Source organism: Aphelocoma coerulescens, chromosome 6, assembly GCF_041296385.1.
Source record: "Aphelocoma coerulescens isolate FSJ_1873_10779 chromosome 6, UR_Acoe_1.0, whole genome shotgun sequence".
NCBI classification, from domain to species: Eukaryota; Metazoa; Chordata; class Aves; order Passeriformes; family Corvidae; genus Aphelocoma; species Aphelocoma coerulescens.
In genome coordinates, this window is record NC_091020.1 from 32,904,691 (window position 1) to 32,931,017 (window position 26,327).

General features: G+C 41.9%; 3 protein-coding genes across 3 annotated transcripts; 2 read left to right on the forward strand and 1 right to left on the reverse strand.

The window, feature by feature from the left end:
* Nucleotides 1-16: 16 nt before the first annotated feature.
* On the reverse strand, nucleotides 17-5,030 carry C6H10orf88 (chromosome 6 C10orf88 homolog). Its single transcript, XM_069020198.1, has 6 exons — nucleotides 4,774-5,030; nucleotides 4,492-4,683; nucleotides 3,391-3,463; nucleotides 2,651-2,857; nucleotides 1,515-1,984; nucleotides 17-571 (listed from the first exon to the last, which is right to left on the reverse strand). The coding sequence occupies exons 1-6, from the start codon at nucleotides 4,929-4,931 to the stop codon at nucleotides 343-345; spliced, it is 1,329 nt and encodes a 442-aa protein (XP_068876299.1). The 5' UTR covers nucleotides 4,932-5,030; the 3' UTR covers nucleotides 17-342.
* A 1,596-nt stretch (nucleotides 5,031-6,626) lies between these two features.
* LOC138112701 (disintegrin and metalloproteinase domain-containing protein 9-like) lies at nucleotides 6,627-22,584 on the forward strand. The gene is made up of 22 exons (XM_069020208.1): nucleotides 6,627-6,777; nucleotides 8,452-8,549; nucleotides 9,409-9,485; nucleotides 10,117-10,195; nucleotides 10,925-11,001; nucleotides 11,792-12,008; nucleotides 12,482-12,547; nucleotides 12,628-12,699; nucleotides 13,340-13,512; nucleotides 13,969-14,053; nucleotides 14,932-15,053; nucleotides 15,915-16,086; nucleotides 16,842-16,931; nucleotides 17,163-17,358; nucleotides 17,481-17,586; nucleotides 17,785-17,959; nucleotides 18,351-18,431; nucleotides 19,107-19,212; nucleotides 19,880-20,012; nucleotides 20,425-20,488; nucleotides 20,818-20,870; nucleotides 21,200-22,584. The coding sequence occupies exons 1-22, from the start codon at nucleotides 6,708-6,710 to the stop codon at nucleotides 21,276-21,278; spliced, it is 2,391 nt and encodes a 796-aa protein (XP_068876309.1). The 5' UTR covers nucleotides 6,627-6,707; the 3' UTR covers nucleotides 21,279-22,584.
* Nucleotides 22,585-22,807: 223 nt separating this feature from the next.
* On the forward strand, nucleotides 22,808-26,326 carry PSTK (phosphoseryl-tRNA kinase). Its single transcript, XM_069020211.1, has 6 exons — nucleotides 22,808-23,077; nucleotides 23,278-23,536; nucleotides 24,281-24,479; nucleotides 24,896-24,971; nucleotides 25,111-25,204; nucleotides 25,931-26,326. The coding sequence occupies exons 1-6, from the start codon at nucleotides 22,808-22,810 to the stop codon at nucleotides 26,116-26,118; spliced, it is 1,086 nt and encodes a 361-aa protein (XP_068876312.1). The 3' UTR covers nucleotides 26,119-26,326.
* Nucleotide 26,327: the final 1 nt, after the last annotated feature.

The following is a 26,327-nucleotide window of genomic DNA, read 5'->3' on the forward strand; positions in this document are numbered from 1 at the left end:
ACTGATTACAAGTAAGTAAAAAGATATGCAGTAACTCAGTTTATTTAGAGTACTCCATTGCTCAAACTGGAACTGGGGAACTGTTCATACAAGCTCTAGCAATGTTCTTTAAATAAATAAGCCACAAAGGGCATACAAAACTCTTATGTTTAGGAAAAAACCCATATTCTTAAGATCTTTCATAAAACTAACAACTGTGTGCAACAGTGGATAGAATTACAGTAACAAAATGCAAGTTAACAACACTGAGGTTCTTTATAGGTTCAACTGCATAAATACTAAGCTTTGTGAAGTGTAATGGCCCTTAAAGTATTTACACTGAAACCCTACCTCTGAATCCATCTATCTCTCTCCATTAGAAAATCCCTCATTAGAATCATAGTGTGCTTGTGAAATTTTGTTTGGTTTTGAGTTCTGAACCAAGTCCATCAAGAGAAACATTTTATTGTCTATGTGTGTCTGAAGAGCCTGGATTCGGCAGTCAATATAGTCCATTAGTTTCCTCTCCATCAGATCCAGATTTTTTGAAATGATCTTTTCCAAATAGGAGCAAATAGGCTGTTGTTCTACCCTGTAAGAAGAACAAATATAAGAGTAAGTATAAACTATTTCTAAATGACATAGGGTAATATAGAGATCTGGGCATCTGAACATCTTTTATATGTAAAATCTCAGTTATCAGGCAATGAACTTTGGAAGGCATTAGGTTTTTAGCACAAGTAAAACACTCTGCCTGCCAGACTTGAAATCTCAATTTTTTTTCATAAACATGCTATTGTATATAGTCATCTTCTTTCAACCTTGTTTTTTCAAAGGCTCAAAATCCACACAAGTCAACAATATACACAGTTTGTATTCTGTCAGCGTGGCAGGCTGTCCTTGTCAGCAAAGTGCTTCAAGATTTATCCACCTATGCAACTCTCTGGGTTTGCATCTGCATTCTTTAAAAATACTGGAGCTGAGATATTCAGTCTCCATCAGAATTCTGATTCCTACACAACATTCCTACATCTCACAAGTTCCACTATTGTTCCTGAGGTATCAAACTGGGTCGCTGTGACATCTGCACTGTAAATACCAACAAGTGAGGAGGGACAGAAAAGATCAGTGGGATGATACACACCAAGTACAGCAGAAAGACTGTGCCACATTGTGTGAAAAAGGGATGATGTAATAAGAATTTAGGGGTAAAAGTAATCAAAATTAAAATGTAGTAGTAGATGAGAAAGACAAACTAAATGTGTATGAAGAAACATGCTTTTAAAATTAGCTGAAACGGAGGTAGAAGACAGTTTAGTAACAACAAATGATGTGATTTCTTCTGGAAAAACCCCTATATTCAAGCAGCTCATGTGAAAAATTAATTGCAATGTTCATCACCATATAGCCTTGAAAACCACGTACTCTAGGATTCACTACTGATGCTAATGAGAAGGAAACGCTTACATTATGCATTTTGTTTAAATTTGTCAATAGTCAATACTGCTTTGAGAGATTCACCAAACTTAACTCACCCAACACTCTGAACACCTTCCTCTTTAGCCACTGCCCTTTTCCCGAGGTGCCTCTCTCCATCCTTGAGCCGAAGGTGATTCACCTGAGTGCACAAGTTTTGAAGAAAAGGAAGAAGCACCTGTGGGTTGGCTACGTTTGGAGTTTCACCTGCTTGTTCCTGCACTTGCAAAGGTCCCACGGCTTTCAAATCATTCCTGAGGTCAACTGCATTTTGCTGGGTAGGAAGTCTTACAGAATCCAAAGTACTCCCTCTTTCAGGTACCTCTGAGTTCAGATCATGAGTTATTCTGAAGTCTTTATACAGTGCTTCACTTGTTAAATGATTTTTAACAGGCAAAGGTTCACTGGCTGATGGACTCAGTGATGACTGAAGAGCTGCACTGTGCAATCCGTCCATTGCAAGGTCACCTCCAAAGTCGGAATTTTTCCCCAAGATCCAACTGAGTTTGTCTCCAAGAGGGAAACTGTTCTGATGGGGAGAAAAACAATACCATTAATGTTGAAGGGTTAAAATATATTATAAATTATACAGCAATAAAAATAGATACTTTATAACCCAGCATTCTACTAATGGGATGTAAATATTTCAAAAGCAGCTTTGAACTATATTCCTTCTAAATATGAATGTTAATTATCTTGTCAGTCTCTGAGTAAGAAAAGAGCTTTACTGACTTCATTTTTACCACACTGTGTCCCCAAAAACGAATTATTAACATCAGATGGATTCAGGATTCTGGTGAAACAGCCCACCTTGCAGGATGAGGATCTGAAGTAAATGCTCTGTGAGAGCATGTTCCCTTTAGTTGAAGGTGACATGGTTATAATGACCTTTAAAGAGACAAACCAGCCCACCTATCTACACTTTACACATTCCAGGGAACATGCCCACCATCCTTGTCAAGCAGTGACAAAAGGAGAGCAGGGTGGCAGTGAAGCTTAAAATTATAATAATGCATAAAATAATAATAATCCTGGAGTACACAATCTTTACTCATTGCACTCATTTGAGTAGCAACAACTAAACCAGGCTTAAAATGGCAGAAAGTGTGAATTAAAAGACACTATTAAATCATTTTAGAGCATTCCTAACTGGTAAAGTACCAGATCAGTACTGTACTGTGGAAAAGTGACTTACTTTCTGCTGACACCGGACCATGTCCATGAGCTGCTGAGCACCTGGAGACAACTTGGATCCCATGGATTCCATTATAGTTTGCACTCTGTCTAGATCTATGCTTGAGCCTAGTGAAGGAAAATCAGTTGCTAGTTTTGCAGACACTGCTTTCACGTCTAGAATTATTTTACTGATGAGTACTCTTTGTTTCTCACCAAAGGAGAGCAGCTATTGCAAGAAGGAAAAAGAACACTTTGGTTAGGAAAAAACATTTCATGTTTTCTATGTACGTAGGGAACAATGCATTGCTCTTTGAGTCCTGGGAAAAACTATGCTGAACTCTTTTCCAGGAAAATTAAGCCAATTTCTCCTTGCTATTATTCCCCACAAAATTCTGACTGGAACAGATGCCCCAAAGATGATTTTCTAAGCATGTAAGAGTAGTGGTCATACAATTTTCACAAGCTTATTTAACCCCAGAGTTGACAGTTCTAATTATAGATCTGCAGTTTATCTGGTTTATGGGTTTTTTTCTCTGAGACTAAATTATCTGTATCATAGTCTTCATGAAAAGAAAACTGATACCAATTCAAAAAGAGAACTCTGCTAACAAGACAAAGTACCTGCCAACAGATTTTTAAGTGATTATATGAAGAGATGAAGTGTATACAACCAATAATTTTACTAAGAGCAATGCAATTTATTCAATTAAGTGATTAAAAAGCCAAAGAAAAATAAAACAATACTGGTCAATTCCCTACCTTAACTCTACAGGAGGTTGCAGGGCATTCAAACTTAAGGTACTTGTGGTATAAAGTAACCTCTTCAGTTTCACTAGAAAAATAAAATAAACAAGCTGTGACATCAATATACAAAGTACTTAACTGTTTTGTAGAAATACACTATCACAGTAAATATTTAGATAAAGAAACAAGACTGACTGGAACACATTTCTAATGCAAATTTATGGTTTCTAACAGCAGTTTTAGTTTCTAGTTTTTAGCAGTTTTTTACTTTCTAATAGCAGCTATAGTGCTTATATACAACTTGTAATGAATCTTATCAAATATGTATGTAAAAAATTACTTGTATGTGTGCATACACTGTGCACTAGAGAAGCTTCTGAGGTTCAGTACATTATTCACACATCCTCCCTGAGGCTCTGAGTCGGCTGGTTTCTACTTAGCTAATTAAGCAGCAGATGTGCCATGTAATGACTTAAAACAGAAACATTGTTTTATTTCTCCCGGCAAAGAATGGCAGGAAGTACTGAAGGGGAAAAGAAAACCTCCTTTTTAAATCTTCTCTCTTGTCCTTTGAAGAGTGAGACGACGACTTATCAAAGAGACAAGAGGTCTTTCACAGAACCCAAGAACGGGTTGGGTTGGATGGAACCCTAAAAGCCACCCATTTCCAGCCCCTGCCATGAGCAAGGACACCTTCCACTGTCCCAGGTTGCTCCAAGCCCCGTCCCACCTGGCCTTAGACACTTCCAGGGATGGGGCAGCCACAACTTCTCTAGGCAACCTTTGCCAGGGCCTCACCACCCTCACAGAGAAAAATTCCTTCCTAGTATCTCATCTAATTCTGCGCTCTGTCACTGTGAAGCCATTCCCCTCATCTTATCTCTCCATCCCTTGTCCAAAGTCCCTCTGCAGATCTCTCGCAGCCCCTTCAGGCACTGGAAATGGCTCTAGGGTCTCCCCAGAGCCTTCTCTTCTCCAGGCTGAACAACCCCAATTCTCTCAGCCTTGTTAAAGGGATCAGGTCTTTAACAGCAGGAGCCCTTTCCAGACACACACAGAACACGAGGTTGCCTGGAGCGTGTGCGGGACCCAGGACCGCCCGTGCCCACCACTCACCCCGGGGCCGGGCGTGCGCCGCGGCTCTGTCCCCGGCTGGTGCCGCAGTACTCCTCGCCCACGTACACCTCCATGTTCCGGGCCTGGCTCACGATCCCCACGGACACCATCTCGGCGCCGGGCCGGCACTGCAGCCGCAGCTCGCAGGGCTCCTCGCCGCCCGCCCGGCGCTCCGCCAGCACGGCCTCGCTGCTGCGGGGGGGAAGCGACACGCGTTGTCCCGCCTGCCCCGCTCCCGCCCGGCCCAGCCCGGCGCCCCCTCTCGCCGCCCGCCGCCCTCACCCGGGCTCGCCGTCCCCCGCGCCCCGCCGCAGGCACAGCGCCCGGGCCAGGCCGTCCGGCGGGGCGCAGGGCCAGGAGCACCGCGCCGACACACAGCGCGGCTCCCGGCCTCCCTCCTCCGCCTCCTCCTCCGCCACCGCCGCGCAGCCGCTCGACATCGCGGAGCCCCGGGCAGCGCCCGGCGGGGACACCCCGGCCGGGGAGCGGCACCGACCGAGCCTCAGCGGCGGCCGCCGACCGGGACGCGCCTGCGCCGCGCGGGGGCTCCGCGCGTGCGCGCTGGGGCGGGGCGGGAAGCGCCTGAGGGAGCGCCCGGGGCTGGAGCGGGGAGCGGCTGTCCCGGGCCGGGAGTGGCGGAGGGGCCCGCGGAGCCGGAATTAATTCGCGTGGAAAGCACCTCTGGGAGTATTGAGTCCAGCATGTGACCCAACATCACCGTGTCAACAGACCATGGCACCGAATGCCACGTCCAGTTTTTCCTTAAACACCTCCCGACTCCAGCATTTCTCTGGGCAGCCCATTGTAATGTCTAATTACTCCTTCTGAGAAGAAATTCCGCCTAATGTCCAATTTAAATCTCCTGTGGCGCAGTTTAAGACCATGTCCTGTTGTCCTGTCACTGGTCGCCTGGGAGAAGAAACCGACCCTGAAGCTGTGCCAGGGGAGGATTAGAGTGGATATTAGGAAAAGGTTCTTCCCCCAGAGGGTGATCGGGCACTGAACGGGTTCCCCTGCTGGACTCAATATCTCAGAGGTCTTTTCCAACTGAAATGATTCTTAGATTCTGTGAAATTCAGTAATATGTCAAAAATGGAGCCGCGGGATTCTCCCGAGTTGTGTCCTGACAGTGCACCACACAGGACAGAGGCTGTGAATAAATGAGGCCATAAATAAATGATGGGGTTCATTTAATTTTCAGTAGGATCTCAGCTTCTGGAGTTGGGGAATGCTACTCCTGAGGCTGTGGTAGACACAGACCCAGCGCATGAGGGTATCAAGTTCTGCTTCCACCAGGTACTTGGTGCAGGAATGTTCAGGATATTCTGGGTATGTGACTGTCAGGAAATGGACCTGAACGGGCTTTGCACAAGCTAATATAGCAAATACAGCCAGCATCCTGCTTTTTGTCACTTAAGACGTTGTTTTATAGGATTTAGTACCAATGGAAAACTGCATTTTCTCTGTTTTAATCAAAGAATTAATTAAAATTAATTAATGTAAATGTTTGAGCGTGTTGTTTCATTCTCCTTTTTGTGTTTCTAAATGCACTTGATACTTCTGAAATGCTCTGCAAATTCAACCAGTTTTAGAAGGGTTTCTTTTCTGGTTTTGGTGGCAATGTGGTTGCATGGAAGATTGATAGTGGAAGAGCGATGATCTGCACAGGATTACAGACTTCTGGTGAAGACAGTTGTGTTTAACATAGAAGGGACTGTGTAAAACCTCTGTTTTGGGGATTTTCATGTGTTCCTATGCATAATATTTAAAGTAAAGTTGAAAAAATTGAAGACAAGAAGCTGAAATTTCAAAGAGTAAATTGATTCACGCTAGTTTTTTACTGAGCTGGCAGTAGCCAGGATAAAGATCCTAAACACTGCATTTGTCAGTAGCAATACTTTGTGTTTCTAATCTCATATGATCTCACTGGGGGATGAAAGTCCTTTAGAATAAACCAGTTTGATCCCGGCACGGGACGTGCTCTTTTCTCCAATCAGCATTGAAGAATGTGCTGCTTTTTATTTGCATTAGGCTGTCTGACCAGTTTTCTCACAAGCCTAATGGATTAAATTTTACTTCCCATTTCCTCAGCCGAGATGCGGTATTGGAGAGCTTTTTCTGTTGTTTACCTTCGGAGCAGACGGTTCTTGTTCTTCTGGTTCCCTGCAGAGCAGCCAGAGCCAGCTCGGATGCTGGAGTAGTTTCTCTGGGAAGTCATGTTAATGCACAGCCTATTTTTGTTCACTTTTGGACTAACTTTTACTGGAAAACCTTTCTGGATAAAAGGTAAGCTTTCTTTTTTTACATATTCAGAAAGTTTCTCCAAGTCTGCTTGGACCCTGATCGGAGTGATGGACACCTTTGACATCAAGTCACAGCTCTCCCTGTGCAGCCTTGCTCATTGAGAGAATCTTGGGAGAGATTACAGGTTGAAACTTTTTATAGTTGAGTTCTTTGTGGGTTTTTTTTTCCTCCAGGCTGTAGTAGGTACATAAATACATCATTTTCTGTGCAGGACACTGGTTGTGACAACTGCAGTTGCTGTCACTGTCATCAATTGTAGAGACTGTAGAAAAACATTTCTTCTTCACTAATGTGAGGGGAATTCCTACAATTTCATTGTGATTCTTCATTAACTCATTTCTATGATTTGGCTTCACATTTTAGATTTAAATGTAATACCTGTAATGTTTCTTAAAAAGTCGTATTTTTATGACATGCATCAAAGATGGTTTCCTGCTTTCAGGTGTCAAAATTTGAATTGTTGAAAGAGCATCTCCATGGTTAGTTCAACATAAACTTGGCTCATGAAACAGAATGGATTTTTTGATTTAGATAATAAAACTATTGAAGAATAAGAGCAAAATCAGAAGTAAATACCAAGTGCTGGTATTGTTTTCAGACTGTTTGCTAATAGCAACTTCCACATTTTGATTGCAATTGCAGACTGTACTGTTAAACATATGCTACCTGCACCTAGCTTTTAAAAATCCTGATGTTATCTAACAGGGAGAGATCATCATTACACTGGAGAATCCTCCTCACTTTGAATGGCTGGTGGTGTGACTTTTCTGCAATTATGAATTCCTTTCATAGGAATGTGGGAGGCTGAGGGTGATTCTGTACTACTCTAAGTGTGAAGAAATCTCTTTGTTTCCTTATAAAAGAACAATTTAATGAGGAAGAAACCACTTCCATTGTTAAAACCCATGTTATTGTTGATTCTTTTTAAAAGCAAATAGTTGTGTCTCTGTTGATCAAACCAGCTGATGAGCAGACAAGAAAAAGGAAGATGAATTTAACTTTACACAAATTTTTTAAAAGTCACTGAAGATTGTTTTTGTCTTTATAAAACCATTTACCTGAAACCAGATACTTGGCAGGCTTCTTATCTTTAGCTTCCTGCATTAGCATGTTGTTCTGGAGATAATTCTGATATCATGTAAAGGGCTACAAACCTTTTGCAAAGATCTGACTGTTGCTAGAACAAACAAAATGTAAGATTAGGCAATGGCAGGAGGCAGTGTGGTGTGCCAACTTTTCTTCCACACAGGAGGTGGACAAATTATATCCAGAGGACAACTAAAAGTATTCCTTATTCAGGACAATGGAGAAAGGAGAAGGCCAGCTGCACCAATTTTCTGTGGTACATCAGTTTAAAAGTGTCAGTCATGGAAGAAAAAAAATGACAGACAAAGTCACAAAGTTAATAATCCAGAATACGAGAGAATTAAGATTTTGTTTAAATACTGTAATAATTTTTCTTTGTGTGCTCCAGAAGACCCCAGCTTTAATCTGAAGTAACTTTTTTCAGTCAGTTTGATCATTCCTGAACTATTTCACTCTTTTTTTTTTTTTCTGGCTGTATCAGAATGGTCTTTTGGCAATCACCATTGTGCAGATGCCAACATAATGCCTTGTCCTTTCTAATTATTTACCAATTTCAAACTTTATTTTTAGGTGTATCTTCTCAACACACATCCAGACTTTCTACATTAGAAATAATCATTCCTCGGAGTCTGACAGGGAGAGAGAAACATCACCCATTTTCTCATGAGGTTTGTTACTCTGATTTCTTTTCTTCTGATATTGCTGCTTTTCCCAATACTGTCCTATATTGCACACACACAATGGATGGTATATAGAGATTTTTGTAAAGAAATGTGCCCCACTCTCTCTCTTCTGATTCTTAGTGTTTTCAACTAGTTTTAAGTAAATTTATCCCCCAAAGGCCTGTGATTGTACTCTAAGTGCCTTCCAAACTTCTAATCCTGTTAATGACCTTGTAAGACAGAAGTGAGAAGGAACATTGAAGAATATTTCCATTTCTTCTGAGTCAGATTAGATGTTGAACTTGTGCTAACATCCATGCTGTCCATGTTCTGGTCTTTGGATAATAACCAGAGGATTTCAACCATTTAACACCCAAAGGATAAGAATGGTCCCACAGAGTGGCACAGGTTAAGAGATGAAAACCTGAGCCTTAACTCTTCAGTTCTGAGGTAACTTACCTTTGTGCCAGATATGGAGTTAATTTACTGAAGTAACTGTTAATGAAATAGCATGAGTCATCTTTGTGCAAACCAATTAGGGGATAAAAGACTGTGAGTCGTTTATCTGATTTACTTAAGGAGTGCCACAAAGCATGACGTGGTGCTTAGCAAAGAGGGCATTCATGGGCTGTGCCCTCCTGTCTAAATGAAAATATAGATTAATAGAATTTAAACTTTGCAGAGGAAAGAAGGTTCAGTGTGCTGCTGAGACTTTGAAATATGGAAGCCTGGGGGTTAGGAATCTGTATTTTTTTACTTAAAACATACACAGTAGTTGGGCCTGTCTTGTCAAGCAAAACATGGAATTAAAAAAAACACATAGAAAAATCACCTCATTAAGTGATATCTTTTGTTCTGTTTTCAGGAGCATTCAGAGGACAATCTTTCTTACTCAGTTAAAACCAGAAATGGAACATATCTCCTAAAGCTGAAGAAAAATAAGTATGTGATAGAGTGTTCTAAGGAATTGTCCTGTTTCAGGGTTAGTTGCTTACAGACAAGCATTTTTATGCTGGAAAAATTCAGAAGAAACCATTGTAGTAACTACAAAATGACTCTGGTAAATAGTGTTAAATATAGTGTCTCTGTTATGGCAGTATCTTGCAAATAGAAGGGAATAATAATTTTTTCTCGCCATGAAGAAATAAATTTTGCTTGTTTTTTTATTATCAGCACAAATTAGCACATTTCAGAAAATCCTTAGGGAAAATTAGAATTCAGTTCAACATTAGCCTTTTATTAGTGGGGTAAGGATTTTATGTATTGTTGTATTTGAAAGAAAAATTCTCTTTCGCTTGTTCCTCATTCCTGAACCTGTAACAGGCCAGGCCTTATGCAACTGCATCTGCTTAGATTCTTCTCTATGGATATTTTAGTTAAAATATGTAATAATAAGTTTCAAAATAAGTTCTTTTCCAAAGTCTCCAGCTCATTTTAAGGCATTTTGTTTCTTGTGCCTGGATTTTAATAATAATTTAGTGTAGAGTGTGCTGCTAACAGAATGTAGCACTTACCAGGACTCTTGACTTGTTTCTGGACCATTAAAAGAGCAGAAGTTTATTTTTGTTTCCAGAAAACTTCTTAGTGACAACTTTAAGCTGTACACATATGGGGAAAATGGGAAACTGCAGGCAACACCATCCAAAAATGAGGTACTGTACATAATAAACCTCCCCCTTTGTGTCAGAATTTCCTCAAACCAGGGAAGCCAAGAAAAAATATATTTGCTGGGAATGAGACTTGTTGGTTTTCACAGTGTAGCGTTTCTGTTTAACAGTTACCAGTGATCTAAACATGAGGTTCAAGAGGGACTGGGCTGTTTCCCAGCATCCCAGTTTCCCAAGGTGTGAAAGGATTTGCCAGGAGATTATGCCAAGCTTGAATTTAAGCCACCTTTGCATAATATGCAATTTAAAGTATAGTGACAGCATCAAAGCTCTATAGTTTTTAAATCCTGTATGAAACAAGCCTTGTAAATACTTCTAAATTTAATTTCAACTTTAAACTTCGTGTAAGCTCAGTGAGACTTATTTGGGTCATTTGTGCATGAAAGATCTTCTCAGAGCAGCCTTTGAGAGGACTCTAAGAACAGGATGAGCAATGTATATTAAAATATTTTTATAACAGATGGTGATTATGGGGCTAAACTAAAAAGCTGGCTGTGTTCTAGAACCAAGGGACCAAAAGCTATTTTAGGTACTCATGTCAAGTGATATTCTCCTCCAAGAAGGTCAGGATTACTTTCCAAGTAGGGAACTCTGTAAATTTCTAACAGCCAGCCCTGATGTCATGCAAATAATGTGGTTAGTTAGAAAATGAGTTTGCAGTTGAAGGCAGCCACCTTGTTTTGTCACTAATTATGTGGGTTTGTTGCATTTCAGACACACTGTTATTATCATGGCACTGTGGAAGGAATTGCTGACTCCACACTTGCTCTTAGCACATGTGATGGCCTTAGGTATTTCCTCTTGCTATTTTTTTTAATATTTCACCTTTTAATGAAGCTGAAACTCATTACAGGTTTTATAGTTTTCCTCAACTCCCACTTTTTACCCCTTTTCCAAAATTCCTTCACAGAAAAAAAGATGAGAGGAACCGTAAGAAATATAGGCAGAACCTGGGCATGAACTGAGGCTTCTAGTAGTTGATGTGAATGTGATGACCTGAGATACCTTTGTAGAAAAAAAATCTTACCTGATGAAGGTTTTGTTGAACTTCAAACACTCCTGCAAGTAACTTTGTCTTATGAATGGGCACATTTCAAAAGACAAACCATTTCCATGAAAAATTTTGATCAGGTTTGAACCAATTTTTTGTGTTTCAAATACAATAAAATCACAAATGGGATAAAATTCACCCATGCATCCTTCAGGTGAAGTTTTGCAGTGAGATGTCACTCACAATAAATCAGGACATTTCCTGGCATTCCTTTAAATGAATAGAGAAAAGGGCTAAAAGAGACTGTTTGCATCAGCTCTGTACCCACAATCCAGACTCATTTACTAACAATTTGGATTTATTCTCTTTTTTCTCCTTCTTTTCTGATTCAAGAAGCCCACCCTTGAGTATTTTAAATAAGTTCTGTTTCGTCTTTTACTGGCCATTTGAACCTACCCCCATATTCATAGAATTTAAAATAATAATTTATTTCAACATAGTGTTTAAGTATCCAGCTGTTACTCATTCACCTAGTCATAACCATGAGGGAAAAATGATGGAATAATGTTTCATTCTTCTTTGATTGTTAGGGGAATTCTCTCCATTGGAGGCAAATGGTACGGAATGGAGCCACTCAGCACATCCAGCACATTTGAACATGTGCTTTATGAACTGGAAGATGTGCAGGGGATCCCCTTCCACTGTGGGGTGCTGAATGGCAGCCTGGAGCATGAGATGTTTGTGAAGCAGTCTGTGAAATATGCATTTGCATCAAACAGTACCTCCAGCAGGGACAGGCTCCTCAGGGTAAATATATTTCTGTTTCTCCCTTGAGCTGCAGTCCAAGGCATCTCCAGAGCTCTTGCTCTGGACAGCATCACTGCAGGTAGGTTTGACCTGGCAGGACATTTCCTTGTGGCCTTCATTTTCATGGACACCAAGCTGGTGGGAGCCCTGCTAAGGGAATCCTGGAACAGAAAAGCAGCACAATGGGGATCTCACATAGCTTGAAGCAATCCTGCAGTGGAAGAGCAGAGTCTGCCCAGGACAGCCATGGATAGGACACAAAAGGCATGAGCTGAATGGCAGCTCACACATCCCAGTGTCTGACCCGCTGTGAATTACTGATGCAGAGATGTTTATGTGGTAATCTAAGACAAACTGAGCTCATATTAGAAATGCAACATTGCTTTATAAACACATGAAGTGAACCTCATAAGAAAGATAAGTAAAATACCTCGAACTTGTTATGTTAACTTACTGTGCTTTCTAATTTGCAGGAGAAGCGAGCTGTCCTGCCCCAGAAAAGTTATGTAGAATTATTTGTGGTTGTGGATCACAACAGGGTAATTATATCATCCAACACTAAATACATTTTATTATTTTGCTAATTTTTCTCCTCTGACATTGTTATGGTGTTTTGCAGTTTTTGCTGAAGGATTCTGATCCTGCTGCAGTGCAAAAGGAAACAGTGGAGCTGATTAATTATGTTGATGGGGTAGGTCAGATAAGTTGCCTGGATTCAGTAATTTCTATTTTATCATAGTTTTCAGAAGAGCAGCTAATGCAGTTCCGAAACTGTATTTGAATGTTATACAACAATTTCTAACACAGTTAAGGCACATCACCAATCTCTGCACAAGCCTTATAGAGGTGCAAGCAGGGTTGCAAGAGAGTTGCAAGATGGTTTTAAACCCCTTCCGTTCTCCAGGAACATGAAGCCTTCAGTATGTTTTACATTTTTTGGAAGAGTATTTCTCATGTTTGTCGTTTGTTCTTAAGAAAACTGTCAGTGCTATGAACAATTCCATAAGCTCTCTGATCTGTTCCCAGATTCTCCTCAAGACAATTAGCTAAGGAAAGAAATGGACATGGTCTTTCCCAAAGATATGTTTAGGTACTTTCATAAAGTAGATTGTTTTCAGTTACACTTAGTTTTGTATTCTTAATATTTTTACATTTTATAAATATTTTATATTTCGCTTATAATTACAAATATAATATATTTAGTTTCAAAGAAACTGAAGTTATGTCTTGGTCACTATGTTCAGCTTACTGTTTACTCAGTTGTAATGAAGTCATCTTTCAGAATTCCATCAGAACAGCCAAGGGACATTAATTATCATTATTTTTTTCAGATGTATAGAGCATTAAACATCCAGATTGTTTTGGTTGGATTAGAGATTTGGACAGATGCCAACCACATATCTGTAATGGATGGTTCAGCTGGAGATGTGCTGAGTAGATTTGTTTCTTGGAGACAGAAAGATCTTCTGAAGCGCTCAAGAAATGACGTTGGTCACCTCATAATGTGAGTTTGCACTAGGTGAGAAAACCAGCCATGCTGGCAGGGTTAATGTATATGATTTGGGGGTTGTGTATTAATTTAAATATACCTGGAATAAAATTCTCTGCACTTCCAAACTGGTTTAACCTGGAAAAATGACAAGAAACTATAATGGATTCTCAAGAGTTAATCGACTCCAGGGACTGGGTGACTTCCAGAGGTCCCTTCCCACCTCAGCCACTCAGTAATTGAGTGCACTGACACAGCAGACTTAGGTGATTGATCATTATTTTCAAGCTTTTATTCAGATATCCATTATTAATTGGAGTAAAACCCTGCTGTGGTGATAAATTCCTTCCTGACTTCAGGAAGACCAAATTTTGCCTTGCAATATTTCTTTCAAACTCATCAGTGTCTTTTAGTAGAAATCATGAACTTTCAACCCATCTTAACACCACCTCCAAACTGCTTCTGTTGCAGAGGGAGAAGCTCTTTCAGTGGATCCATTGGAATGGCTTTTGTGGGTACTGTGTGCTCACATGTCCAGGGAGGGTCCATCAGCACTGTAAGTACATCACAATTTGGGTATGGAAGAAACTGATCCTGGACCTACTTGGCCAAATCACCCTGGTCTTGGATGGTTTCTTTCATGGGGTTTCTTATGTAAAGACTTGTGCACATTTTACACCTCTTTTTTTCAAGTACTTCCCAATTTCTCTCTTTGTCAAATTGCAGCCCACTTGACTCATTCAGCAAATTCTTTGGGTCATCTTTTGTGATTTATCCAACTCAGTGCTGCATAATTTTATCCTTATACCATTAAAGTTCATAACCACAGGGGTTTTGGGAGGGGAATGCAGCTACAAAATAATGGTGGTTTTTTCACTCTTTAAATATCTAGAAAGTGAACATAATGCACCACATTCTCGAGTGTCTGGAATTCCTGACAATCAGGCTGTAAACAGGCAAAAAATCTAAAAAAATTTGTACAAAACTACTTTTTTCCCCACCCTTGGGGCAGAACCAATAACTCCAGAGATTTCTGTCCTTAAAGTATGGATGCCACAACCTTGGGGACAATCTCAGAAGCAGATTCTGTTCTTTAACAGTACATTTGTTGTTGAAGACTCCTTTAAACTTGGTGTCTAATGGTGTTACAATAGAATAGAATCACACAGAATAATTTCAGCTGGGAGAAACCTGCAGTGGTGATCTAGACCAATTTATTATCCAGAATATGATCCTCAGGGAAGGAGTGGCAGAATCTGGCCCTCCCTGAAAATAAAGTGACAAATTGTCAATCCTTGCTTCTTTCACCTTGCAGTACAATTTAGTATTTTGCCTTCATAGTCCCTGAGAGCTTTGTGGTGGGAGTAAATCTCTGGGTACAAACAGTATTTTCTTTAGTTTCACTTTTTTTTTTAACCTGATTCTCTCTATTAGCTGAATCATAACAAAATGTTACGTCATGCCACAGTAGTTGCACATGAACTGGGGCACAATCTCGGAATGAAACATGATGATAAGAGGTGTCCTGCATCCTATATCATGCACAGCACAGATAAGTAAGATTTCCAGTTATTTCATTTTAATAATTTTTTTATTTGCAGTGACTATGCCCTACAAGCTGTGAAACTGCTATGAATCTGGAAGAACTTTAGTGAATGGGGAGTTGTTAGAAAAATTTAATCACAAAGGTGGATTCACTGATTTAGGATTTGACATAATTTTAATTTATTTGAAATGTTAACTGTTTCCTGACCCAATCACTCTGTATTTGTAGCATTCCTAAAAATACATTTGGATTTTTTTTTTTTTTTTTAATCATAGTATGTTGCTGGGGTTTTTTTCAGCCTGTTGAGAATGTTTCACATATACTCACTGGGTTTGTGCAAATATGCAACAAATCTTTTAACAGTTAATTAAAAAAAAACTCCTTGGCTTATCTTTCCCTCAGTTCATTTGTTCTTTGGTTCCCCTTAAGAGAAAAAGATCAGAATATTTTATTTATCCACAGTTGTATTAATAAATCAGGGTAACTGAACACTGGACAAAACTACTCTAGGAAGGTGCATTCCTCAGTTCTTAGGACTCCAAGTTAAGATGAATACCTTTCTAAGAATATTTTTTAATCAAACATTTTTAGGCTCAGTATAGAAAAGGAATTTCTAAGGCCTGTTTTTTACAGGACACCAGAATAGATACTCTGATGGTCTCTCTGATTCTAAAAGCATTCATATTATAGTAGTATTTTAAACTTCTAGTACTGCACTTTGATGCAAAGGAAAATAAAATTTAATTATCTCATGATCTCCTAGCATTATGAAATACAGTATTTATTATAGAACAACGATGTTTTAAGAGCTTGAGTTGTATGTTCTCCTGTAAGCAAAATATTTATAATAATAAAATATTATGATTTCCAGTGGGTCCAGGAATTTCAGCACCTGTAGCGCTGATGATTTTGAGGCCTTTATTCTAAATGGAGGAGGAAACTGCCTCAGAAATCCTCCCAAAACAAGTAATGTGTACAAAGAACCTGTCTGTGGTAATAATGTGGTTGATAACAATGAAGAATGTGACTGTGGCAAACCACAGGTAATGCATGAAATTGAGCTGGATACTTGTTGTATATTAATATGTTATGTTATGTTATGTTATTCTGTATAATCCTGGCCTTCTGACATACCTAATTGCAATATTATCTGAGGAGGTTTTTTGGTGATTTTGCATTTTTACAAGCAGTATTGAGATAAATTTTAGTAAAAGTTTAAAATCATGCTTTGATTTTGATGTGGACTCAGTTAAGGGCTATTGGACTTCACAGAACACTGAGGCACTGCTGAGAAAGAAGTGAGATTCAGAGCAGAGTCTGTGGGAGAACCACTGGGTTTTGTCTGGTTTTAGCATCATGGATATTTCTGTTCCATGACAGACTGTTAATCTATAGAACACGTACAGGTTTGTTAACTGTAACCCTTAAGCTTTGCCCACACAAAATGACTTTTGAGACCCACATTTGCATTGTCAAAATATCCTTCCAAGAATGTGTTGGCTCACTCTTCAGAAAGTAAAAGTGTCTCAAAAATCAATAAATCAAAAGGCTGTCAGCAAACCCTGGTTCCCTTGGCATCCCTGTGCCACAACACATCAAAACAGGTGTTTTTCTGATGACTTGCACAAGTAACACAGCAACAGTGTCTGCTGGTTCCTTTTAGGGCAGAAGAACGTGAGAACATGACACAGGCAGTTATTTAAAGTTTGGCTTGTCCATCCAGCGTGGACTGATGAGGTACTTTTCCTAGCTATAGAAAAAAATTAAAATAGTGTCGCATTTCCATGGCTGTTCTCAGGAGTGCTCCAACCCCTGCTGTGATGCTGCAACCTGCAAACTCACACCTGGCTCACAGTGTGCTCAAGGACTGTGCTGCAAAAATTGCAAGGTACACAGTGCTTTATTAAACTAAATTGTTACTATTCACTAGGATTTTTTAATGTTTGAAAAGAGCTGTCCTAGTCCTCTTGACATATTTTCAAATGGCATTCACCAGTAAGACAGCATGTAAGAGGAGAATTTGTCTTCCTTAAAACAACTAAATGTTCCCAGTTGTCATTGTTCCACACTAGAGCTTCCTCTGTTGGAAATGAAAAGTGTCCTCCCTCTCTGGTCCTAGTTTAAGGTGGCAGGAGCAGAGTGCAGAGCAAAACAAGATGTCTGTGATCTCCCTGAATACTGCAATGGAAGCACTGCCTACTGCCCAGATGATGTTTACATCATGAATGGTCACCCATGCAGCAACAGCAAGGCTTATTGCTACTATGGGGTGTGCCAGAGCTTTGATTCACAGTGTGAATCTATATATGGGAAAGGTATGGTTCTCATTTAATGTAAACCCATTTGTAGTCTCCTGATAGACATTTCCAATTTTTCTTTTTCCTATGTTTTTCAGGCAATGTAGTGGCTTACTGAGATTCACTGTTTTTTTGTACAGGGGCACGAAAAGCACCTGATATATGCTTTGAAAAAGCAAATATTAAAGGAGATAGGTTTGGAAACTGTGGAATGAAAGGTGGAGTGTACAAGAAATGTCCTGTCCAGTAAGTCACCACCAAATAAATGCCAATCCTAAAATCTTCACTATAAAAAATATATTCTGTTACAAAGCCTTAAAGTGAGAGATTGAAAAGTATATTTTCTTGAAATGCAAGCTAAAAGGTTGGAATGTTTGGTGTATTTGCACCAATACCGATTTTTATCTGTTCACCTTGTCTCTGAGTGTCCTTCATTCCATTCAGGCACAGTCTGTGTGGGAAGCTCCAGTGCACATCTGTCAGTCTTCAAAACCTTCCTGCCTGGAGCGTTGTCAATAACGCATCCGGGGTTTTGTGCTGGTCCTCTGACTTTGACTTAGGATCAGATATCCCTGATCCTGCTCAAGTTCATGATGGGACAGCCTGTGGAGAGAACAAGGTAAGAGGAATCACAGCAGCATGACAGAATATAGTCTGATTGGAAAGTTCTGAACTTCTGAAAGCATTACATGGCTCTCTTGTTCATATGCCATAATAAAATAAAAATCTTTTCAGATCAATACATACAAACAATTAATTAGCTCTTCAAAAATGGGGATGCTACAGTGAACTACATTATCAGTTATTCAAATTACTCCATCAAAATGCATCCACAGAGTTAAGCAAACCCAAGACAAAGTCATAAAATTCTGAAATACTGGCTGTTGTATCAGTCCTTTTTCTTAACATGTAAGTGAAAGCTGCAGACTTGTAAACATATACACTTACATTTATAAAAGGATGGGACTTTTTAAGTTCTGTGTTTGCAAGGCACTAATTACTTGTTCCAGGCCTGTGTAGGTTTTGAATGTGTTGATGCAAGATACCTGGGCTACAACTGTGATGTAAAGCAGAAGTGTAATAAGAATGGGGTGAGTATCTGGTGCTTCATGTCCTGTTTCTAGACTGTGCAAATTCCCTGCATTAAAGCAATAACCAGGCAGGTAGCTTTCCTTTTTCCTGATCTGTATTAAAAGTTAAATCCACTTTTTTTACCTGTAACTTGTGTTGCCAGAACACTGCAAACCTCTTAGCACTAACATTGAGAGGCATTTCTTCTGAATTTCCCAAGGGAATTTTTTAATATTACTGAGCTGGTGAATTGTAAAAGGAAAATATTCCTTTGAGGATGACAGTCTAGTAATTCCTGATTTATATATGTCACTATGAAAAATCAAAATGGAGTCCAAAGGTTGTACAACAGAGAAGGTCTCTGGACTGTGATTTATTGCAGGCAAATAACACAAATGTTAACTTAGAGAGAATTACCATGGGGCATCAGTATCACTCAGTGGTCTGGGATGTTATGGAGGGGCAGAGCTTATTCCCAGTTAATATTCCATGTATTTCTATGCAATACTCTGCAGTATTTCTTGGTTCCACGTGCAATTACAGAGTGGAACTCCAAATCCATACCGAAGGTTTGAGGGGCCACTCTCAGGGAGGTGTTGTTTGACTAATGCCTGTGTTTGGGCTGTAGGTGTGTGACAACAACGGGAACTGTCCCTGCCTGACTCATGCATGACTCCCTGTTCTTTGGGCTGTAGGTGTGTAACAACAATGGGAATTGCCACTGCAACCCGGGATGGGCCCCTCCATTCTGTAACCAGTCTGGCTACGGTGGCAGTGTTGACAGTGGTCCAGCTCACAAAGGTAGGACACTGAAACTGGCCCTCATTCTGCCCCAGGGACTGATAAAATAATCTGCTAATAACAGTGTCTTGTCAACTGTTTATCTCTACCACATGAGACACTTAATCATGAACTGACTTGAAGAGCAAACATTATTATTTGATAATGAAGTAGCTTTTGCTGGCCTTTACACATGAAATGTTTCCCATCTCTTTGTCTAAAAGCAAAGTTCATAATCCATAGCTTTCTGAGGAAAATCTGTGTTACTGTCTGTGGAACTTTATTGAATTTTACTGAAATTGTACTTTGGGAAAGGGAGAAAATGTTTTGTATTTATTAAAAGTTTAGGAAGGTAAAGCAAAGCAAACGTTGGTTTAGCAAAATTGTAGGTAAACGAAAACTAAGATACAAAATGAATTTGTCTGCTTTAGAATTACTGAAAAAAATTATGGAAAAGGACAAATGTTGCATATATATATATATGTATATATATATATATAGGGTGGATAAGGCAGAAAGTTTTTGTAATACCATAAGGCCAAATCCTACTTTTCTGATTGTAGCATGTTATAAATTTCAGTGAAGTTACTGATTTTAATTTACGACAATTTGAAGATTGTACCTTTTGCAACAACAAAAAAAGGGCTTTAATATTTTAAATTCCATCATTTCAATTCTTTTTCCCTAGATACATCACTTCGGGATGGACTGCTGATTTTCTTCTTCCTCGTGCTGCCAGTAGCCATCCTTGCTGCAGCAGCAGTAATGAAGCGTGATGCAATAAGGAGAAAACTTTGCAGGAAAAGCAGAGGACAGCCCAGGTATTTCCCTTCTTACAGGTGCTATTCCAATACATGACAGTGTGCTGCAGGTCAGTGCAGCAAACCAGGTGGATGCTTTATCTACACAAAGAATTCCACACCTCCTTTAAGACAAAACTGCCCTGCTAACAGCAGTACTGGGGAGTTTAACAGCTCAACCCCTGCTCCTTGGTAGTACAATCCAGATCCTCCTCTTGGCAGTTCTCAAGCATTTTTTCCCAAATACATTGCATTTTCCTAATTGTTATTGATAATTGTATTGCACAGATGTGGGGGCAGAGCATATTGAAATTGCTTGTCAAGTACAGGAAAGGATAGCCTCAAAAGCAGAATCTAGATCTCTGAGCTGTAGCCTTGTCTTTGGAAAACTCTGCATCCCTGAAGGGATTTCTTGATGTGATTTCTGTTTCAGGGGTAACAGTGCACAGGAACCGAAGCAAGGCAACAGAGCAAGTCATGACACAGGAAATAATCAGGTAAGATAGATGCAGACTTGCTTTGTTTCATGTTGGGTGATCCAAACTGCACAGTGCCTTTCCTCCATCACAGTTAATCATGACTTCCTGATACATTGACACCACCTGTATTAATTCTTCAGCCAAACACTGGAAATGCTGCTTAGCCAGGCTGTGCGTGTAGTTCTTCTAAAACTGAATAAAAATTATCCAAACAAAGTGTTGCAAGAGAACATGAAGAAAGTCCCAGCAAATGAAAACTAGTTCTAAAATGCCATTAGCTGAATACTGAATAATTATCTACACTTTGTGTTTTCTGCTAACCTGATTTTCTGCAATGTCTTTTCCAGCCTGCCCCATCAAGTCACAATATTTTTACCATATTGCATTTTCCTGGTACAAGGTTTGTAGTATTTAAAACCTTCTTCACTTCATCTTTCCTATGTTTATGTTGCTGTAAGTGAAGTTATTGATGGTTTGTGTCCTGCTTAGGGGGATTTTTCATGCAGCATCATGAGCTATAATAGATTAAAGGCTTGAAGGAGAAATGTTGGTTTACTGCTTGTTTAGATAACAGCATAAACACAGGTAAATGCTGCAAGGGAGAGAAAGAGTCAGAGAGAGTTAGGTGTAAATGCTAGAAACTGTTTAAAAATTGTAAAGAACCAGTTTAGCAATGTCAGGTGTCTCAAGTCATGAAATACTAAACACAGTGTGTTTTCCACACTTCAGGCAGCCAGTCCAAACCCAGCTTCCTGCAGCTTCCTCAGGACCTCAACGACCCCCAGTCCCACCTAGACCAGTTGTCTGAAATGTTTCTTGGGAACCCTCAACCAGTGCTGACAAGTAACTGACCCAAAAGACAAATGAAAGGATTTCAATGCTCCAGTGCTCTCCTTGTGCAGCCAAAATGCCTTTGGAAAGCAGGTCCCTCTGGCAAGGACTGGGTGCCAAGAGGCACTGAACACACATTTGGTGATATCCCAGTGTTTTGCTACTTGCTGCTGGCTGTGTTTGTGCTTCCTCTACCTCACCTCTTGGTTTTATAAATCAGAACCTGAAGTTCAACTTGCACAGGATTGAACCTGTGAGAGTGTCAGAGAACAGGACCCTCCCACGGTGCTGCCTCACTCTCAGGCCACAGAGAGGTGAATTCAGTTATTCACAGACGTAATTCAAAGATGGGAGATCTGCTCTTCCCCTGCTGGGCTGTCCTCTCCTCAGGACACTGCCAGGAACTCCGAGGGCCTGCTGAGCCAGGCTTGGGGACAGTCTCTGTGCCCTGCTCTGACACCTGCCTGCCATCAGCCCTACCAAAGCTGGAGCCCAGAGCCCACCTCTCACCACCCACCAGCCGTGCCAGCTTCCATTTCAGGTGGTCTGTAAAAGGAACCTCACATGGGGATACCAGAAGGTCTGTAGGTCATGTTTCTGAGTCTGAAAGAACCCATCCCTCTCTGTTGTTACAGAAAATATGGGATACTGGGAAATACACTGTACAGCTCCACAGTGGTTCAGCCTTTACTGGGTTTTGCAGCTTGAGATTTTCCCTAGAAACTGCTTCCACTACAAAAGTAACAGATTAACTTTTGTCCTTCTAAATGGGACAGTCAGAAACCAGCACCGATTTAAAAGAGGATGTATGGAGTGACATTGTTTGTCCAACCGGGCCTCCCATCAAATGTATCCATGTAGGATGGATCCAGGAAATCCAGGGAGAAGAGTCTCCACCAGGATGGAGAAGCAGCTGCAGTGCAGAGACCAAAAGAACAAAGCTGTGGATATGGATCCACCTGTCCTTGGGGAGTAAAGCACACCCGAGTTGTCTTCATGCAAATTTGGGAGTATAAACTGGGAAAAAAGAGTGAATAAATTATAGGATTGCCTCACCAAGAAAATATTTCCAACCCCTCAGATGGCCACATCACTGAAGAGCTGGACTAAAGAACCCAAAAGAGATTGCTGGCAAAAAGTCTGTGTCTTCCAAAGAAGTGTCCTCTTCCTTAATCCCTCAGCATCTCAAATTTTTATTATTAAATATCCCTATCATTTAGACCTCAAGTATAATATTACATTGATTTTATTTACTACATTACAATTTAAAATAAATCCTCAGGGGCAGCACACTTGGTTGTATCTTTGTTTTGTGATCACCACAAAAGTCGCTGCGGGGATGGCTCAGCCTTTGACGCTCGGGGGGTCACTAAAGCAAATTCTTGAGCTTATTGTGACACCAGAATTGGGTAAAAAAAGGGTAAAACCAGAGCCGCGTCACAGGGGCCGTTTCTGGCCCTGCGTTGAGGCCGAGCCCGCCAGGGGGCGCCGCGCGAGGCGGGGCGCATGCGCACAGCGCCGGCGGAAGCGGCGGGAGCGGCAGCGCTGGCGGCGGCGGAGCAGCGGCGGCGGGGGAGCGGCGGCGCCCGAGTGGGGCTGTGCCTGCTGTGCGGGCTGCCCGCGGCCGGCAAATCCAGCCTGGCCCGCGCCCTGCGCCGCCGGCTGCCGCAGCGCCCGGGCTGGGCCTGCGCGCTCCTCGCCTACGACGAGCTCATCCCGCCGGAGGCCTTCTGCCCGCGCGCGCCGGGGGCGGGCCCGCTCCAGCCGTCCGCGTTGGTCAGTGCCGCTGCGCTCATTGGCCGCTCGGGCGCGCCGCGGTTACGTCACCAGTATGCGACCGGCGTTGCCAGGCAACGGGACGCGGCCGCCCCGGGGCCGGGGTTGGGCCGGGTCCCTCACGGGCTGGCCCGGGGAGGGCGGGAGCGCTCAGCAGCAGCGATGCGGGGCCGTGATCTCTCCCCTTCCTCTCTCCACAGCCGCCCGGCTGGAAGCGGAGCCGCCGCGAGCTGCTGCAGTGCCTGGAGGGATTCCTGCGGGCGCTGCTCACCGGGGCGCCGCTGCCCGGCCCCGCGCAGCCGGGCTGGGAGCGCTTCCTGGGCTGCTGCCGCCGGCAGGGGCTGCTGCCTGCCGCGGAGGGGGACGCCGGAGCCGCCTCCCGGCCGCTCGTCCTCCTGTTGGATGACAACTTCTATTACCAGAGCATGCGGTACGAGGTGTACCAGCTGGCCCGCAAATGTAATTATTCCTTGTTCTTCGGCATGGGGCTGTTTGTAGGGAATTCGGTGCACTTCAGCTGCTTTCTTTCAAGTGCTCTCTTGGAGCGTTGGTTATTCTGAATTGCGGGATATCTGTAATATAGTAGCAATCTGTGTAACTTTATTACTGTCTTATTATAAATTGGTAGATTATGTAAAATCCTTCCTAAAGCAGCCTTAAAGCACCTTCCAGTACATAAGGAGGCTCCAAGAGAGCTGGAGAGGGACTTTGGACAAGGGCATGCAGTGCCAGAACAAAGGGAATGGCTTCCCACTGCCAGAGGGCAGGATTAGATGGGATATTGGGAAGGAGTTGTTCTCTTTGAGGGTGGGCAGGCCCTGGCACAGGGTGCCCACAGAAGCTGTGGCTGCCCCTGGATCCCTGGCAGTGCCCAAGGCCAGGCTGGATGGGGCTTGGAGCAGCCTGGGACAGTGGAAGGTGTCCCTGCCCATGGCAGGGGGAGGAATGAGATTGTCTTTAATGTCCCTTCCAACCCAAACCATTCCATGGTTCCGTGTGTTGATCTCAGACATTGCTTGTGCAGCCTTGAAGGTAAAATTATGTTCCCTGTTTGGAAACAAATCCCTAGATCTGTTTTCATGCCATGCTCAGAACCAGTGCAGAAGCTCCTCATTCATGTAGAGCTCTTCTCCTGCATGTTGCTCTCAGAAATTGTTACTTGAACTGTTTAAAGATAAAATTGTGTGGTTCTGTTCTTTTTAGATTCCTTGGGCTTCTGCCAGTTATTTTTAGAGTGTCCACTGGAATGCTGCCTGCAGAGGAATCGCCTCAGAAGTGATCCTGTGCCTGAGCAGACAATACATTTAATGGCAAGGAAAATAGAAATGCCAGATCTCAGGAAAAACACTTGGGAGCAGCACAGCCTCATTCTGAGTAGTTCTGATTGCATCTCAGAGGACAAGTATGTTACTGGATTGATCCTAGAGTTTTTCCTAAGAGCTATTTTCAGTGGTAGAAGCTTCTTATTGTATCTACAGAGTGTGTAAAAAATATTCCTGGGGTGATTTTTGGGAACCAGGCAGTTACACAGAATTCAGGCTTGTTGGGAGCTCACAGCCACCATCCCTTGTAGAATTAACCTCAAAACTCACTGCATTCCTACCCTGTCATTGAAAATCTCTGTAAATTGTCTGAAACACTAAGACTGGAAATAATGTGAGTTGCAACTGTTTTTCATCTCAGATTGTTTCACTGATTGCCTCAAAAATTTAACTGAAAACTTGCTTTTTTTTTTTTCTGTAGCATCACTATTACAAAATAGAAGAAAAAAATTCAGTGTCCGATTGCTGTGGTTTACTCTGTTGTTTGTTTTCTTAGTGAGCAGATCATGAATTTGCTGACCACTGCTTTGGAAAATCCAGAGAGGCCAAACGAGGAGGATGTGGAGCAAAAGGTAGCACTGCTGGGCTTCAGGGCACAGCCTTGGGTGCTGACTGAGGTGCTGCTGATGTGTTGTTTTCAAAAAGCACTTCAAAAGTCAAGTAAATTTAAAGAGTTTGCTTGTTTTCTTCCTTCCTGGTGGCCCTGGCCAGGAGGCAGCTCGAGCCATCTGTGCAGACAGTGCTGTCCATCAGGCTGACCAGGCATGCAGGAGGGTCATCTCTCAGGCAATGAGGGATGCCAAAGGTACCTCTTCTACCTATCCTACCTATCCTACCTATCCTACCTACCCTAGGTGCTAACTGGCAATGGAAAACAGTCCCTGGAATTCCCCTGGGGTAGATTGTTCAGAAATTCTATCTCAGCAGGTGTGCCTGAGGCAATGGCCTTCACAACTCTAGTCAGTGTTATTTGTGGACATTTGTAGATTTTAAAACCAATATATTTATTAACTGTATTAAATACAGCTTAAATAAACCCACTTAGTACAGAGCAGCATTTTAGAGGATCTTAATACTGTTTTGGGACACATGTCAGGAAGGACAGGGGCTTTGCAGTCTGCACTGGTTTGCTCATTAGATTTATATGAGGAGCAACTCAGTGTCCTTAACTGAAAAGCTCAGCTCTGTGCCTGTGTTCAGACTTCTCTCTGTGACCAGGGACAGGAGGGACCAGCTGCAGCTGGGCCAGGGAGGTTTAGGTTGGATATCAGGAAAGGTTCTTCCCCCAGAGGGTGCTGGGCACTGCCCAGGCTCCCCAGGGAATGGGCACAGCCCCGAGGCTGCCAGAGCTCCAGGAGCGTTTGGACAGCGCTGCCAGGGATTCCCAGGGTGGGGTTGTTGGGGTATCTGTGCAGGGCCAGGGGCTGGAATGGATGATCCTGATGGGTCCCTTCCAACTCAGGATATTCTGTGGTTCTGTGATTTTGTCTGTAAGCATGGAGTTAAAAGTTCAGCTTTTATTTTCTTTTAGGTAAAAACGTTCTCCCAAGTGAGATGAAGAGCCTGGCAGAAGAACTCAACAGACTGAAAGCAGAATTTTTGGAAGACTTGAGGCAAGGAAAGACTTTGAAAACCCAATATTCTGACCCTGCTACACATGTAATTTCTTCATTCCAACATGAGGCAACCAATGTAGTAAATAAATATATTTGTAAATAATGATGTAGAGAATGCTGGATGTTCAGGAATCCAAAGTGTTTCAAATGCAGTGCTCTGAGTGCTGCTGCTGAGAGATCTGAGGTACAGCTCCCTTCCCTGGAGCCTCTGTGCCTCCTCTCCCTCCTCTGATACAGAAGAGAAACAGTCTAACCAAGCTGTTCTTGGCTGTGGAGATCAAGCCAAGAGCAAACCATCCTGAGACAGAAATT

Excerpts from the sequence above, each read along its gene's own strand:
- C6H10orf88 (XM_069020198.1), bottom strand. The coding sequence starts at position 4,931 with ATGTCGAGCGGCTGCGCGGCGGTGGCGGAGGAGGAGGCGGAGGAGGGA. Across the intron at positions 4,684-4,773 it reads GCGGGGGACGGCGAGCCCGG|CAGCGAGGCCGTGCTGGCGG; the intron begins GTGAGGGCGGCG and ends TCCCCCCCGCAG. Across the intron at positions 1,985-2,650 it reads TGGTCCGGTGTCAGCAGAAA|AACAGTTTCCCTCTTGGAGA; the intron begins GTAAGTCACTTT and ends TCTCCCCATCAG.
- LOC138112701 (XM_069020208.1), top strand. The coding sequence starts at position 6,708 with ATGTTAATGCACAGCCTATTTTTGTTCACTTTTGGACTAACTTTTACT. Across the intron at positions 9,486-10,116 it reads CTAAAGCTGAAGAAAAATAA|AAAACTTCTTAGTGACAACT; the intron begins GTATGTGATAGA and ends TTTTGTTTCCAG. Across the intron at positions 20,013-20,424 it reads AAAAGCAGAGGACAGCCCAG|GGGTAACAGTGCACAGGAAC; the intron begins GTATTTCCCTTC and ends TTTCTGTTTCAG.
- PSTK (XM_069020211.1), top strand. The coding sequence starts at position 22,808 with ATGCGCACAGCGCCGGCGGAAGCGGCGGGAGCGGCAGCGCTGGCGGCG. Across the intron at positions 23,537-24,280 it reads GTACCAGCTGGCCCGCAAAT|ATTCCTTGGGCTTCTGCCAG; the intron begins GTAATTATTCCT and ends TGTTCTTTTTAG. Across the intron at positions 25,205-25,930 it reads GGCAATGAGGGATGCCAAAG|GTAAAAACGTTCTCCCAAGT; the intron begins GTACCTCTTCTA and ends ATTTTCTTTTAG.